Source organism: Canis lupus, chromosome 1, assembly GCF_003254725.2.
Source record: "Canis lupus dingo isolate Sandy chromosome 1, ASM325472v2, whole genome shotgun sequence".
Lineage (NCBI taxonomy): Eukaryota > Metazoa > Chordata > Mammalia > Carnivora > Canidae > Canis > Canis lupus.
The window spans coordinates 51511541-51525049 of record NC_064243.1 but is presented as its reverse complement, the minus strand read 5'-3'; the positions used below and the strand labels follow the sequence as shown (position 1 = coordinate 51525049).

At 39.3% G+C, this 13509-nt stretch overlaps 1 protein-coding gene across 4 annotated transcripts in view; it reads right to left on the bottom strand.

Annotated features, from left to right (window-relative positions):
• PACRG (parkin coregulated) overlaps positions 1-13509 on the bottom strand; it is a 516291-nt gene that overhangs the window by 189876 nt on the left and 312906 nt on the right. For 3 of the 4 annotated variants that reach the window (XM_025422696.3, XM_025422698.3, XM_025422697.3), the window contains exon 4: positions 11020-11169. In XM_025422696.3, coding sequence (XP_025278481.1) covers positions 11020-11169 — 150 coding nt within the window. Of the gene's footprint in view, positions 1-9012; positions 9174-11019; positions 11170-13509 lie in introns of those variants that run through there. The other variant, XM_025422699.3, reaches the window with a different exon arrangement.

Here is a 13509-nt window from a genome sequence, read left to right as displayed (position 1 = left end):
ATTCATATAGATTTTAAGAAACTTTGAAAAGATAACATATATTCCACTGCTTCTAGACAGACCTATAGCTCAGCCATCTGCTTAGGTTATTGTTTACCATATTTATAATAAATAAACACACCCACATAGAAACGTGTATAATATTAATTTCTCTTAGAAGAACTACAACCACCTTGAAACCCTTTATGTGTATAAATAAATACACAACTTACCTACAGGTGAAAACAAAGCTTGAAATATTAGCTTTTTAGTTTATGATAAAGATAACTTCAAGGCTTAAATAAATTTTAAGATAAATGCACGGTTTATTTGTAGGAAGAAGCAGCAGAGTTGTAACAGGTATGCAAACTCTCAAAGTCACTGGATGGAGAGTCATTTTCTGTTCACTGCCATCACAAAATGGATATAAATGGGCTCACAGAAGGCTCATGTTAAAATACTGTATTCAAAGGGGGAAAAAAGCAAATTGATCTTGGAACAATCCAAATACAACTTAGCCATAGCAACATTGTCACCATTACTTTTTTTTTCTTTATTACTTGGAACATTAATTCAGGATATACATGAGAATATCATATAGAAATCAGGCAAGCAAAGAAATATCAATAGTATTTGCAGTTTTTCCTTTTTTTTTTTTTTTTTTTTTTAGTATTTGCAGTTTTTCTAAGGAATGCCCATTATATTTTCAATCCTTCTTCATTGATGGTTAAGCTTATGCTGAGCTATATACATCCCATCCTGTCAATGTGAAAAATATAGATTTTTGAGGAAGACAATAAAAATGGAAAGCCGATTTCATACTAAGTGGGGAATTCCTCCTAAGGTTTTGTTTGGCTCAAGTAAACCAAAACCGGTGTGACAGGGAGCTGACATGGGGTGTGTGACCCTGACTCGTGTAGTCAGCAGCATGCTTGTGGGAGTTTCTGGGGAACAGTTCCTCAGCTAAAGAGATAAAGGTTTCTAAAGAGAGCCCATGTGCCATGTGTGGTGAGAAGACAATGAGATTTCTTTGAAGGGCGCTACCTCCATGCTCTGCTTTCAATCCCACCTGGCTGGTAGGACCTTCTGGAGAGCCCTGAATGTGTTCCCAGCAGTGGGATGAAACAAAGCCCTGGGGCTTCATCATGGTTGAGAATCTGATGGAGCCTGGATAGCAGGACTGAAGGCCTGGGTTTGCACTTCCAGAGTTTTCAGTGCCCACGATGGGTGAGTATATTTTTCCTTTGAGAGGGAGTGCCGCCAGGGGTCATTTCTACCTGTGTGACAGTGTTCCCTAGAAGAACAGAGGAATACTGGGCACGAGAAGCTGAAGTGAGTGCTGGAGACTCACCCTAGCTGAGGGACGAAGGAGAACATCCAGGATGGAGAGCCACTTCCCATGGCAAGTATCACTAGAGACCCATCAGCCATGCTCCCCAGGAGGTAACAGGCCTCATCACTTTCACGCCCAGGGAGTGAGTGTCATGCCAGCTCAGGGTGGCATCAGCTGTAAGAACTTCCCCTCTTGTCACCAGTGGTGTATTCCACCCTGACAACCTAGGGCACAGAATCTCAGTAGACAAGGTAGTGGGGGAATGAGAACACACAAAGCAGAGAGATGGAAGGGAAGGCCTGGCGCACTCCTGTTTTCCACGGCAAGCTTCCGGCACAGAACAGATCTGAGCTGGGGGAGGGGAGAATATTTGAGGGCAAATCAAGTTCAGAGTTTTGATCAATCTGTTAAAGAAGTGATTCCAAGCACTGGAGTTGTGTGACTCAAAGTGCCTTTGATCTTATGAGTGAGTAGAACAATTAAGGCCCCTGTTAAGTTTTATGTAGTCAGGGAAAGACTCCCCCACTGAATAAAGCTTATTTTTTTGTCTCCAATTCCCTTTTAAACTTGCCTTTTAATTATGTCATGAATAGTGACTATTCAACATAACAATTACACTGGTGACATGCTTATTTTCCCTGCAATGTCCACATAGAGACCTCTAAAAAGTCATTTGTTGGTGCTTGTGAAAGATTTGCATATAAAGGAAAATGAGAATGAGACCTTAATTATCTACAAATCCATAGATGATATTTTAGGTGACTTAAAAAGTACAAATTATGATCTGGCCAAATCTAGGAGCCTCCTTAAATTAAAGCTGTAGAAATCACTATGTGCTTTCTTGCCCAGATTAAGTAAAACTTTCTGTTGCAAAAATAGAAAAGAACACTGTTTTCTCTTGGGCGAATATTTGCATGCTTGCTCATTTGGGGCCCATCTTGAGCTTTTAAATACATTAAAGCATATTATACAGATTTCTCTAGACATATCTTAAAGGCCTAAACTGAATTGGTGGAAATCTCCTTTTCAGAAATGTGCCAGTTTCCAGCTAACAGTGGAGATGTACTGGCCAAAGTCTGGGAACCAGCTGGAATTAAATCATTCTGTACATTGATCCATTTTGGAGTACCTCAGAGTGGGTGTAAGGGCTGACAAAACACAAATTTCAAACATGATTTGGCAGACAGGTTGAGCAAGAAGCCAACTGTCCCCACCCTATCCCTGTATCAGGGCCCTAGTTGAAGAGTTAGACACAGGAAACAGAATCTACACAGTAGGAGAGATGTTAGCAAGTCCTGGGACAGACTGAGTGATTTCTTCTGCTGGGCTCAGCAAGTTCAGGGGAGGTTCCTGAGATGTGATGTTTGAGTTCACTTCTGGAGGAAGAACATGTACTATCTCCTGGGAGTCCCTGGACTGTGATTAGGGTGGTCCTTCAAGGTCAAGAATATGGGAGTAGGACACATAGTCCATTCCAGCAACCAGGCAATAGGCACACAGATGGCCAGCACCCATCTCAAGCCTTTCTTTCCGTAAAACTATTGTGTTGCAATAGTTTAGAAATGATTAATGGGGTTTACCTATGCGAGTTGTTCTCCATAACAGAAATTTGCCATTAATCTGGGACTATTGTGATGTGCCTGGGTCATGAATGTGTCTACAGCTCGGGGTTCTTCTGACAATGTGATTCATTTAGATGAACTTACTCAGGGGGTTTGAGGGAGGTGCTGTGGTAAAAACCAGAACGATGTGGCTAATGCAGGTGAAACTGGGATGCCCAGAATGCAACTTGGAGACTAAGACTCAGAATGATTCACACAGAAAAACTGCAAATATAAAAGCCACTTACAAACTGAAAGCTGTGTCCGTCTTGGAAAAAGGTTGGGATTTCAATGGTCCATTGGGGCAGGCTATTTTCGGTAAACCTCTAGATCAGACCTTTTGATTAGATAAATATTTTAACCCTCTCCTGAAATAAGTGAGGAATCCAGAGAAGGAGCTAAAACTAATGGGAGGACGAAGAGTGGAATAGTAAAAGTTTCTCTCCAATGGGATATTTCTGCAAGCAGAGACTCTTAGGAAACAAATTTTGCATAGTGTTTCTGACTGCTGGCATATACACAAAAGATACTGATTTTCGAAAATTTATATTGTATCTGATCACCTTACCAAATTATCCTATGATTTATAACAGGTTTCACTTAGTTCCCTTGGAAGGACTGCAAAAAACCACATCCATACCGCTTTACCCACAACCCATGAAGCAGGCAAGTGATGTCACATTTACCTACCACCTGCTAATTTGTAAAACAACTTGACTCGTGTTCTAGCCTTCTTTATTCCCCTCATCTTCAGGCCACTGACATCCCTCCAAAAGTGACCCCCTTGCAGCTCCCTGCACATCAATGGGTTCTCAATAGTCCTCCAAACAAATTGCTTTCCTAATTAAGGAGATGGAATCACAGAGTAGTTATACAACCTGTCAAAGGTCACACAGCTGATTAACCTCAAGCCAGGTTAAGCCTTTGCTCTTAAATACCGTCCCATTTCTTGTTCTTCCGCATATTGTTCTATCTGTCCTTGTCTGCAAAGTGAACTTCAACTTACTGATGCAAACTCCATTCAAGCACACACTGGCCTGACCCCCTTGCCCAGCTGGCTGGACAGGGGCAAGAACAGATGCAGGTCATGCAGTCCCCTACCCCACGTGGGTCCCTAGGATCCTCCAGAAGGTTGGTGGCAGCAGCTTCCTTGGGGGAATCTGGGGTGCCTGGGGCCTCACCCCAAGCTGAAGAAGGACTGGTGTGCTTCTATGAAGAGAAGAGACAAAGAGACAGACACACAGGGACAAATGCCAGGCACAGATGGAGGCAGCAATTGGAGTGGTGATCTCCAAGCCAAGGATTTCCAGCCTCACCAGGAGCTAGGAGTCAGGCATGGCATGTATTCCTCCCTAGAGACTTGGACAGCATGGCCCTACTGACACCTGGAATTCGGGCTTCTGGCCTCCAGAGCTGGGAGACAATTCATTTCTGTTGTTTCTGCCTCTCAGTTTGTGGAAATTTGTTACAGCAGCCCTAACAAACTAATACACAGCTTTCAGAGCCGGATTCTGATTTCCTCGGTCATCACCCTGCCAGCTCATGTGTTTCCAGATACAGATGGACAACTCTAAGAATAATTTTTTCCTCTTGGCAGATGCAACCAGGAAAGTCTCCAGAGAACCACAGACACAGAGGCAATTTCTGATATGTGCCAGCCCCCAGTATGGATTTTTTTTTTTAACAAGTGAATTAGGTTTAAAAAACTTGAATGAAGCAATCTGAGTGAAAAGGAAATGTTTTCAGTAAGCATTTATAGATTTCAAAAATGGTAAGGCCATCTTACAGGCTGACCACATGCAAGGTGCCTCAGCGAGGGCAGAGAAGTCTTGACTTTTCCCAGGATGCTCTGTGCCCTGAGGCTGTTCTCAGATTACTGCAGAGTCATCGGTGGTGTTTGCAGATACATAGGCCCTTCTTTCACACCCCCTGAGATTTTGGAAGGTGTGCTTATAAAGAATGCTTGGAAGAAGAAGAGATGTTGATCTTGGAGAAATGAAGATTAAGGGGGAAGGAAGGTTTTATATAATTTTTTGAAGGCCTGCTCTTTGGGAAAGGGATTAGACACTATTCTGTGTGGTTTAGGTTAGACAGGTAAGTCAGAATTTTAGCCGCAGCTTTCAATTTAGTGTTGAATGTAGAATGGGTTATCTTATGAAATAGTGAAGCTACTTACTTAGGGCAAGACTGAATGAACAAGTGCTGGTCATGCAGACCGGGTTAGTGCATAAATTGCATATAAACACCTGCTAAGCATTTCATTCTTTTATGTATGCCACAGTCTGCACAGGAGAAAGAAAACCCAACATGAATGTTTTGTCCTTGTGGAACTTATGGTGGGATGTGGTAGTTGAGTAAATTGGAGACAGGTGCAGACTAAAGGGTCCCTATGTGTACCTGCCAGCTTTGTTATGATCCTAGGATTCTCTTTTAGGGCAACTAGTAAAATCTGAGCGGAGGGGAACTCAGGAGAGACAAGGTAGACGCATGATCATTCTGAATCTAACTTTCAGGAATGGAGGCGATAGTTCTAATGCATTCAAATGCTTTCAAATCTAATAAAACTAATGATTTCAAAGAAACTTTGAAGTAAATTTCTAAAATACAAGTCAAACTCAAAACTGGACAGAATCCCACTTGGGAAATTTAATCCCAAGATTAAATATAAACTCTGGGAAATAACCTTTATACAAGTCAATTACAAGACAAAGAACTGATGCCTTTTTTGATACACAATCAGCTTCCAAAAGTTCATCAACATTTTAAGGGACCATTGAGAACAGGTCCCATTGGGCTCACGGAAACATCTGGGAAGGTTTGAATCCGGTTGACGAGATCACTTAGGTGTTCATTAGAAGTGTTTTAAATGCCTACCAGTGGAATCCAATTGTATCTAGCTTTTTCAAACTACTTAAACTTCAGGGTCAAAGACTGTACAAAAACTCTGAAATTCAGCAAATTTAATGCACCCTTATAACTATATGTTATAACGTGTCTGAACTTGAATTGCAAGTTTTTAAAATCTCTTTTTCATAGATTTTTATTAGTCTCCAGTGGCATACATCCTAGAAGTGCCCTAGAAAAACCTACACACGAGGGCCCATGTTGATTTCCACATCCACATAAACACGTTATTTCATTACTCTATTTTCACATGTTCCATGATATAAACTTATGGTGCTATTAGAATCACTGATGCCTGGAGTCTCTGAACGGTTTTAGGACTATTGGTGCAGTTGGAAACAAAGGAACCAAAATTAGGATTGCCTCCAGAAAACAGGCTGATTGGATAGCTCTAATCTGCTGGTGGAGCCCCATATTTTAGCTATAAATGTTTTAATGCCATTTATTGTTTCATGCTTCTCAAATGCAATACACTGCACCATTAATTTCGTAGTTTCATCTCTGGAAGCTATAAATTGAACATTTCTATTGTCTTAATTTCCTGTAACCTTTAATAACATTTGTGAAAGAATACAGGAAAGAAGAAATTGCTATTGTAGAAATTCTTCCTTCTCTTTCACCACAAAGCAGTGGCTGGAAAGACAGCATGGTTTCGACATGCAAAATTCATTTAGGAATAAAGAAAAGAAACTCAAACTTAGCTACTATTTGGATCTTCCAAAGAGGATACTGATCCAGGTTCCCCTCGTGTGGGCCCACTCAGGCTTCTCTTTTTAAAATACAACTTTCTCCAAAACATCAGTTACAAATTTGAGCTTAAAGACTATGCCAGAAGAGATGGACTTGAAAAACAGTTATATTTGTGGGTTTTAAAAAAGATTTTATTTATTTATTTGACAGAGAGAGCCAGAAAACACAAGCAGGGGGAGCTGCAGGTAGAGGGAGAGGGAGAAGCTAACTCCCCACTGAGCAGGGAGCCCAACACGGGGCTAGACCTCAGGACCCTGAGGTCATGATCTGAGCCTAAGGTAGACATTTAACTGACCAAGCCACCCAGGCACCCCTGAAAACCAGTTATCTTTGAATGAATCCCAGAGTCCTTAACTTATTGAGTCACCCACCTGGCATTTGGCAATTGGAGGCAAGATGAATCCTTTGAGGCAAAAGGATCATCCTCGCTGGGACAGGCTCAGAGGCTCATGGAAAGGCTAAGGGGATGAGTTACCCAGCAGGGAGCACAACACGTTCAATCATCTATTCATGCTGTGATATAATAATTTATATAGTAGTGCAATATTTGGATATAATATCATATGTATATAACATTGTACATGTATATAATGTATGACACATATGGCTATCTCATTTAAAGGCCAGGTTGTACATGAAGAACCTGTAGACATATTATCTTGAATTTTCAGTCACATCAACCCTACAAAAATTTTGTATTATATGTTAAAGAGATGATTTAGAAGAATTTAAAAGAACTATAAGCTCAGAGAGTTACATGATTTGCATCTTCTGACTCTAAGACGTTAGTCCACATTACAACTTTCATCTTTAGACTTCTGCGTGTTTATAACTTTTAAAATTTAGCCTAAAACCCTATAAAAATACTACTCATAAAGAGAAACACAAAGCCACTCTTACTCTCAGGACAGAAATAATATTGTGGTGCTTGCTATAAGTTTTAATACCTAGGTATAGACAATGGAATATTACTCAGCTATTAGAAATGACAAATACCCACCATTTGCTTCAATGTGGATGGAACTGGAGGGTATTATGCTGAGTGAAGTAAGTCAGTCGGAGAAGGACAAACATTATATGTTCTCATTCATTTGGGGAATATAAATAATAGTGAAAGGGAATATAAGGGAAGGGAGAAGAAATGTGTGGGAAATATCAGAAAGGGAGACAGAACGTAAAGACTGCTAACTCTGGGAAACGAACTAGGGGTGGTAGAAGGGGAGGAGGGCGGGGGGTGGGAGTGAATGGGTGACGGGCACTGGGGGTTATTCTGTATGCTAGTAAATTGAACACCAATAAAAAATAAATTTAAAAAAATACCTAGGTATAGAGTGTAGATCGGGGTACAGATCGGTGCTGCCAGCACCACCTGCTCCTCCCCACCCCTCTTTGGTTCCCTTCAGTCCTCGGGAGGACTCCATGTCTGGGGCACCTCATAGTCTGTGCCTGCTTCAATGTTTGTCCAGCTCTTATCTGCTCAGCCCCACTGCTCATTTCCAACAAAGTCCATTTGACATTAAAATAGGATAGAGATTACAGAAAAGGAGCAGGCAGTAGAATTAAGCTCAAGCTTGCTCTTAAAAGGAACAGACAGAGGACAAGGTCATTAAGTTTGAAGGACTCCTCTCTCATTCTTCCTGCATTTATATGTGCTACTCATTCTAAAAAAATATTTTGTGGTGGGGCTTGAAAGAAGTATATTTCAATCTGAATTTAACAAGACACTGATTTATGTGAAAGTTAAGTAGGGAAAACACAAAAACCTGTGAAGTTGTTTCAAATACGTTGAAATTAAGAATGAATTTTTTTCGAACGCTACATGAAATAAATTTCTATTACAATTTTATTTATGAATATAACTGTTACTAAATACATCTGCTAAGATTAAGTATATATGGTTCTGTGAATATGTATATCTATAATTATAAAACAGAATTTATTAAACTGCTATTAATGTTAAATTATTTCTATGCTAAAAATATATTATAATTGGAAATCCTGTGTGATATGCTTCCTCTGGTAGAACTGGATCTATGGCAACATAGCAGCCTTGAAGAAGAGTTTTAAGTTTTATATAGCTAGAATGCTCCAATTTTGTAATATGACCCTCTGGAAATACAGCTTACTGCATTCTGGCATTGTACTGACAGGTTTCTAAGATAAGTAGAAAATGAGGCTGAAGCTAATATTTTTCCCCTCAAATGTCAGGAAGATATTAAGCAGAAAAATAGTTGAATATGGAATTCCCTATGTATGCATTTAAAATTGCTCCTAAATAATTAACCTTGTTTGGGACCAGTTAAGGCTAGTGTATAAATTCCCAAATTGATTAAATCTAAATAGGGATATATGCCTTAAGCCAATTACTTCTTTGGTTAAGCACGTGAACATCAGTGAGTTAAAGAATTAAATCAAAAGTAGAAAAAAGATGTGGAAACCAATTGCTTTTGTTTAATAAATTAGTGATTTATTTCTTTGTGGTGGTTGAACAGACCCTTCTTTACAGGTTTCCTTGAGGCTGAGGGAGATTCTCATTGTCTTTTCAACATGATGGTTTTTCTTCTTTTATATAATACAAGATGATGCTTAGATTTAACCTGCAGATTCTACCGTGGGACATGAAAGCATTAGCACAGGATGGTAGTAGCCACCTGCTCCTACTCAGGTGATGGAGGGGGAATGTGTGTTGGAGCTTATGGTCTATGATGGTTAGGCACAGACACACACATTTATATATGAGAAGAGCTACAGAGAGGCAGCTTTCATGATGAAAACACAGACATAGTAATAGTACACTTACCATGGGTTTCCGCGAGGATTATTGAGGAGACTCTTGCTAATCACACACTTCAAAACTGTTAGCAACAGCTGAGACTTTTTTTGGGGTGGCTGCTCCTTGATTCTTTCAGTTTTAAGTAAACCTCTCTGTCATCTCTCTATTTCTAACACCTTTATCTCTGTCATTTCTAGGTTTCTCTCCAGTTAACTGGAGTCTCAATATGATGGACGAACTTAGGGCTTCTTTTATGAACCATAATAGAACAATGTGTACACGTTAGAGGCATTCTATAACCCCATGGATATTTGATGCTGCTATACAGTAAAAATATGAAGTCTGAATAAAAAATACTCACACAAGTGTTTTCCATAAAGTAGAAATGCTGTTATTAGAACTGTCAGTTTATTAAATCATAGGGGATTCACTAGCTAACAGCCAGTTTTTAGTTTTCTGAAACTTGTCTCAATGTCCACATTAAGTCTTTTCTGCAATTCAGGTATTTTGGAATGGGTATTAACTCACTCCATTATGAGCGTTCTTAAGCTCCATAACTCCAGGTGAAATCCTTTTTACTAAATACCTCTAATATTAAGTATGTAAGTAGGTCCTACTATTGAAAGACAGCTAAAGACTTTCTGAGGGTTCCACGATTTCCTAAAATAGTCTGCCTGAATAACCAGACTTTTAATAGCAATTTATGAATAACATGAAAAATAATGATTCCAAACAAAGCAGTTGTTTGTGGCAGGAACACTCAGGGTTTTTTTTGTTGTTGTTTGATTTTTTTTCTTGTATGTACATGAGCAGATCACATCACCAAATTTTCATGCAGTGTTCCATTAAATTAGTAAATTGCTAACTTATTTACATGACTGTCAGGAATTCACTTCAAAAGTTGACTTATGCTGTGCATATGAGAAGTATGGAAATTTAAAGTTAGCAAGATGAAAGAAAATTAGAGATCACATCTTTTCGAGAGGAGTAAAAGGAAAATCATTTGCAATGAACAAATATACATACACCGCCTGCCAGAGATCACCACAACTTACTAGTACTTTTTTTTAGAGTAAAGCAGATTCAGCTGAGGTCACCAGTCCTTTCCAAAGCTTATAGAGCAATTAAAATGAATAAATGTATCAGCACATATATATATTGATAATCAGCACTCACCATCAACTAAATAGCTACAAATTATCTATTTTTCTATTTTTCAGAAATGAGAACATGTATCAAAACTCCCTAGGCCATATTTTAATAATATTGCTTTAAAAATTCATCTTAAACCAATTAATAGAAATTGCAATTTTAATAGAAAGTCTCTAAAGGTAGAATTACTACCAAGAGAAAGGACAAACTCAAAACCTACTAATGTATTCAAAAGACTATTAAAAAAACTTCACAATTTAATTATTGGAAGATTATAGAACTGCTTCAGTGCTTCTGTACTGAGTAAGTAAGCTGTACGTGTGAGGAGTAATAAATGAAATTGTTAATTTTACTGTTTCTCTGGGGAGTAGTAGCAGGAGAAGGATGGGAGTTACGCTATTTAGATCTCCAAATGGATCTTGGTTTATAAGCAATAATAAATCCTAAGTGTGTTGCTAATTAACTCCACTTCACACCACTCCCTTTTTTTAAGGCTTAGAAGACATTTGACTCCTGGGATCACTCACCATTCATATTCTTAAAGATGTTCAGGATGGGGAGGATTTGACGGTAATAGGGCACCAAAGCTTCACCCACCATCTCAGCTGACACAACCAGATGCTGGAGGACTTTAAGGGTGACGCAGATGACCTGTCGGTTTCGAAGATTCAAGGCATCTGTATGGTAGGAAAAGGAACAAACCAAAAATAAAAAGCATTAATTTCTACAATTTCAAGGCGAAGTCGACTTATAGACTACTTAATTGAGCTGTACTTGGTTTAGTTGGCTGAACCTTTATTACTATAGTGTTAGTGATGCCCTGTAGCTGTTAATGTTATAAACAAGATCTTGTTTGTACATTATTTGTTGTTCCAGGCCATTCCTCACCAATCTTAAGAAAGCCACTCATTATCCTTCACAGAAGAGGCAGGCGATGGGCAAGTGGCATGAAAGAGGAAAGATCAGTCAGTGTCACTGGGGTGAAAGGGCACCATGAAGGCTGACAGACAAATTTCTATGCAACAATCCTTCCCAGTTAACAACTTCTGTGATCCTTAAAACCATTACCATGAAATAAACATTTATTTGGGAAGAACTGGGTGTGGTATGTGTGAGTAGAAACTATAGGTTGTAACCAACACTGACAGTGTTCCTGTAGAAGTGAATATAAAGTGACTATATTTAGATTCTCAGGAAAGCAGGAAAGAAAAGCAAATTTTTAAAGCTCAGAACTTTAGAAGACATCAACAGTAAATAAGAGCCCCAAAGAATACAAAATGGGTTTTAACGAACACTTCTGAGTGCATAGTAACAAGTTATACTGCAGAGATAGGATGGGGAAAAGTAAGTTACCTGGTTGTCCCCTCACGTGCTGGGTATGAAAGGTACCATTTGTTCCAGTGGGGAAAGCAGAGGACGAGGGATACTGATAATTGGCTCTATGAACTTGCTAACTCCCCTACATGTCTCCGTTTCATCAATTGTGGGAAAGTATTATTTACTGTCTAAAATGACCTAAAAGTTCCAAGATTGAAATAGAAGGGCTATAAAACATCTATCATAGAAAGTCAGCAGTGGTGACTGTTAAACTGATACCCCCACACTACTCTAAGAGAAAGTCAAAGGCTCTTACTTATAAGTTGTTCTGTCTTGTAAAGAATAGATTGGCTATGATTAAACTATGTGTCATTTGCGGAAGGACAAAAGGAACCAGGCTACCAAAAGGGATGATACCACGGTCAAGATATGTGATACAGTTCTGACATTATTCTTGAACACTAGCTCACATTTCCAATAGCCTAGATCTTCTAGCACCTCAAATTCAGTTTGACCCAAAGATAAGTTTCCTCCATAAACTTTATATTTTCCTACATTCTCCATATTAGTAATGATACAACTAGATTCCCAGCCTCCCAAGTTCAAAATCTGTTTCTCACTTCTCACATTTCTCCTGCCACAAAGACATCTTGTTCTATTTTTGAGGTAACTCTTGAGTTTGTGTCCTCATCCCATCCTCGCCTCCTCCTCTAGTCCTGGGTCTCCATCCTCATCTCCACTCCTGTGGTCCTCGGTCTTCAACTTCGCCTCTACTCTGCTGGGCCTAGGTCTCCATCCTTACCTCTACTCCTCTGTTTCTTGCCCCTGGAACCCATTGGAGCACTGCTATGTGCTCCTAGCAGACTCCCTTCTCTCTTTCTCTACTGCCCCAATCTTTCTTTTTACACGGCTGCTGGATTAACCTTCCTAGAGCATATTTGGTCATTTCACTGCCTGCTCAAAGAGTTCAGAATATTTCTCCACCTCTTTTCCTACAAAATAAAGTACAAACTAACCAGGCACAAAGATGACACCTGGGGTAAGTTTGAACCAAACTGAATTATCAGTTAAAAATCCAAGAATATAAGATATCATTTAGTCGTTTCACAGCTGTTTCCTCTAGAATTACTAGGAAGTTTTAAAAAATAAAATGTGGAAACTTCATTGCCTCCAGCCACAAGATGGGCATTGGGGCATGAAAACATCTCTGGGGAGCCCCCAACAGCTGGTGTAGTACAGACCGCATTATTGTTTGGTTTGAAAGTACTGATCTTACTCAACTTATGATGGGGCTATGTCCTGATAAGCCCATGTAACTTGAAAGTGTTGTAAGTTAAAAATGCATATTTAATACACCTATCCTACTGAATATCATAGCTTAGTAGCCTACTTTAAACTTGTTCAGAACACATATTAGCCCACAGTTGGGGAAAATCATCTAACACAAAGCCTGTCTTATAATGAAGTGTTGATTATCTCGTGTGACTTATTTAATACTCTACTGAAAGTGAAAAACGGAATGGTTGTATGGATATAGAATTGTGAGTGTATCAGTTGTTTATCCATGCATGGCTGACTGAGAATTGTGTCTCATTGCCACCTCCTGGCATCATGCAAGAATATTCTATCCACATATCACTAGCCCAGAAAGAGATCAAAATTCAAAACTCAAAGTTCAGTTTCTACTGAGTGCATATGGC